The 2,945-nt window shown below is 48.6% G+C and overlaps 1 protein-coding gene across 1 annotated transcript; it reads right to left on the bottom strand.

Annotated features, from left to right (window-relative positions):
• Positions 1 to 1,391: 1,391 nt before the first annotated feature.
• LOC134222303 (uncharacterized) lies at positions 1,392 to 2,346 on the bottom strand. The gene has a single exon (XM_062701445.1). It carries the CDS (start codon positions 2,271 to 2,273, stop codon positions 1,392 to 1,394), a length of 882 nt encoding a protein of 293 aa, XP_062557429.1. The 5' UTR covers positions 2,274 to 2,346.
• Between the last annotated feature and the right edge of the window lie 599 nt (positions 2,347 to 2,945).

Raw genomic sequence — 2,945 nt, 5'->3', positions numbered from 1 at the left:
GACCCAGCTCCACTTCCGATCCCGAATTTCTGTTGCCTATCGGTCGGTCTGGTGACACCACCAGGCCCGAATCATGTACCGCAGGCATCTGTTGATGACCACATGCAGCTGTTCCGTATACTCCACTGATACAAACCATGTTTCGCTAATGTAAAACAGCACAGATTTCACGTGAGAATTGAACATTAGGATTTTGGTGCGTTCACTTATCTGCCTGCTTTTCTAGATATTTCTCACTCACAAAGCCCTTGCCCTTGCTTTCTTGATCCGTGCGCCTATGTCGATCTTGGTACCGCCGTCTGACGCCATTTGGCTACCAAGATATTGGAAGCTTTCAACATTCTCCACTGGTTGCCCGGCTACTGTAAAACTGGAAGGAGTCACCGTGTTTACATCCAACGATTTGGTTTTGTTGACGTTGATGACTAAACCTGCCGAGAAGGAGCGCTCGGCAAGGTTATTGAGCTTACTCTGCATATCAGAGTGCCGTTGCGCGAGGAGTGCAATGTCATCAGCCAATTCGAAGTCGTTTAGGTGCTCCATGGTTATAGGTAAGTAAGTAGGTAATAGGTAGTAAGTAAGTAAGTCAATCGCATCTACCAGAATCTCATCGATTACGATGAGGAACAGTAACGGTGATAGGATACATCCTTGCCTCACACCAGCTACGACCCGGATAGGGTCGGACAGAACCCCATTGTGCAGCACTCTACACGAAAAGGCCTCGTACTGTGCTTCGATGAGGCCGATGATTTTCTCAGGAACCCCCTTGCGTCTCAGGGCGCCCCACATATTCTCGTGATTGAGACGGTCGAAAGCTTTTTCGTAGTCAATGAATACCAAGTAAAGGGACTCTTGGAATTCGTTGACCTGCTCCAGAATGATGCGGAGCGTGACAATATGGTCCACACAGGATCTTCCGGCACGGAATCCGGCCTGCTGCCGACGGAGAGTCGTATCGATCTTCTCCTGAATCCGGGCTAGGATAATTTTGCACAGAACTTTGAGAACGGTACAATGCCTCGCCAGTTATCGCATACAGTCAGGTCACCCTTTGGGCACCTTCAGGTATCTAACTTGCATCCAGTCGACCGGGAAAGTTGCGGTGTCCCAGATATTACGAAATAAACGATGCAGTAGTTGTGCGGATGCCATGGGGCCAGCTTTGAGCATCTTGGCTGATATGCGATCGATCATGCTTTGGATGGTTGTTTGAATCTTTAGAAGTGATGGAGCTTCGGTATTGACGCGTGCTATACGTCGGGTCCTAGGCAGATCATGCCGAGTTGGTTTTTGTTTGTTTGTTTTTATTAGCGGCATTTCACACTACTAGAGTGCATTCATGCCGTATCCAAAAATATCCCTCCCATTACCCATTACAATACAACATTTCATTTCTTCTTCGACCTAGTGTTGTACACTTTCCATCCTGAATCGGACAGATTTTCTCCACTGTACTGCAACTCTTCTCGGCAGCTCTCATCGTCACACGATCTTTTCCTATCTTGTTCATATCTAGCCTCGATCGATTCGCTTGTTCCAGTCGACAGCCGTCTCTTTGCCGTGGCTCCGGATTGTGGGTTGTTGTGTGCGTCGTCGTCGTCGTCGTCGTTCTCATCGTTGTCGCTGATGTTGTGATCTGCCGCATGCGGGGTAGCTTCAATTGTATCGGTGCGATACTCGTTTTCGTCCACGTCTTTGCTCTGTTTTTCGGCGATGTTTGAAGCTGTTCGTTTTTCTTGCTGAGTTCCTCCGCTCGATGTCACTTGTTTTTTGCCTCGGATTGTCACTAGTGTAGATTCGTTGTCTATCACCATACGCGATGGTATTTGCACTTCCATCCTCATCCGTATCACTCTGACACCGTTCGGTACCCCAGGAAAGAAATTCTTCCAAACTTCGTTTTGTATGGAGATAACTTTTCCATACTGCTCCATGTGTTGGGTGATGGTTGTATTAGACATACATGAAGGCAGGTCATGTAGCCTCACGGTGGTAGTGGGGCCATCTACATATATAGGGATATAATACTTTATACCCTGGCATCGGAATGTGTATCGCAGATGGTGCTCTTTTTGCAGCCGCATTGCCAACCCTGCATCGTTCAATTCGATGAGCACACAGTTTCGCAAGTTGTGCAATTGGATATTTCTAACATCCGCCATGTTGAGTTTAAGATCGACGTCGATTACTTCCTTCACTTGTTCCAGCGTAGGTCGTGTCGGAAGAACACTGAAATCGACGACTAGCGTGTTTCGCCTGTTCGAAGACATTTTGCGACGAATGCAAAAAAATGTTTCGCGACAGGATCCACAAAAAAATGCTATAAACTGTAAGAACGTAGCGAGCTATCCGAAAACACGACTATCGCGCACGAGAAGCGGTTGCCAACTGATGATGCCGAGGTGGTGATGGCCTGGCTGGCACTTGAAAAAGTTGTTCGAAGTGCTGGTCAGTTGGGTCGGTCAATAACTGATCATTCGCGTCTTTCACAGGCATCGTTGCATTCATCTTCGCCCCGCTTAAGCGTCGTGAGATATCGTAGAGGAGGCGAATGTCCCCGGTTGCGGCAGCTCTCTCTCCTTCTTCGGCCAGAGAGTCTGCCCACGTTCGCTTGTTCCGTCGACATGAGCGTTTCACTTCCTTTTTAAGAGCGCGTTGACTGGCTAAGACTTTGGCTCCTCTTGTTTTCGATCGCTCTATCGCGGCTTTGGCTTCTCTTCGCTCCTCTATATTCCTCCAGGTCTCATCGGTGATCCATTGTTTTCCCTTGGTGCGCAGTTCGCCCAGATTGTTCTCGTTGGTGGCGATGAAGGTCTTCCACGCCTCCACCTTCCGGAATATCTGCAGCACGCGTCTCCAGTTCTTCAACGAAGGACCGTTTCACCGTGGCATCTTCCAGTCGGCGTGTGTTGAATCGTCGTCCAACTCTTTCCTCCTGCCGA

Source organism: Armigeres subalbatus, chromosome 3 (genome assembly GCF_024139115.2).
Source record: "Armigeres subalbatus isolate Guangzhou_Male chromosome 3, GZ_Asu_2, whole genome shotgun sequence".
Taxonomy (NCBI): Eukaryota; Metazoa; Arthropoda; class Insecta; order Diptera; family Culicidae; genus Armigeres; species Armigeres subalbatus.
This window is presented reverse-complemented; position numbering and strand designations above follow the sequence as displayed.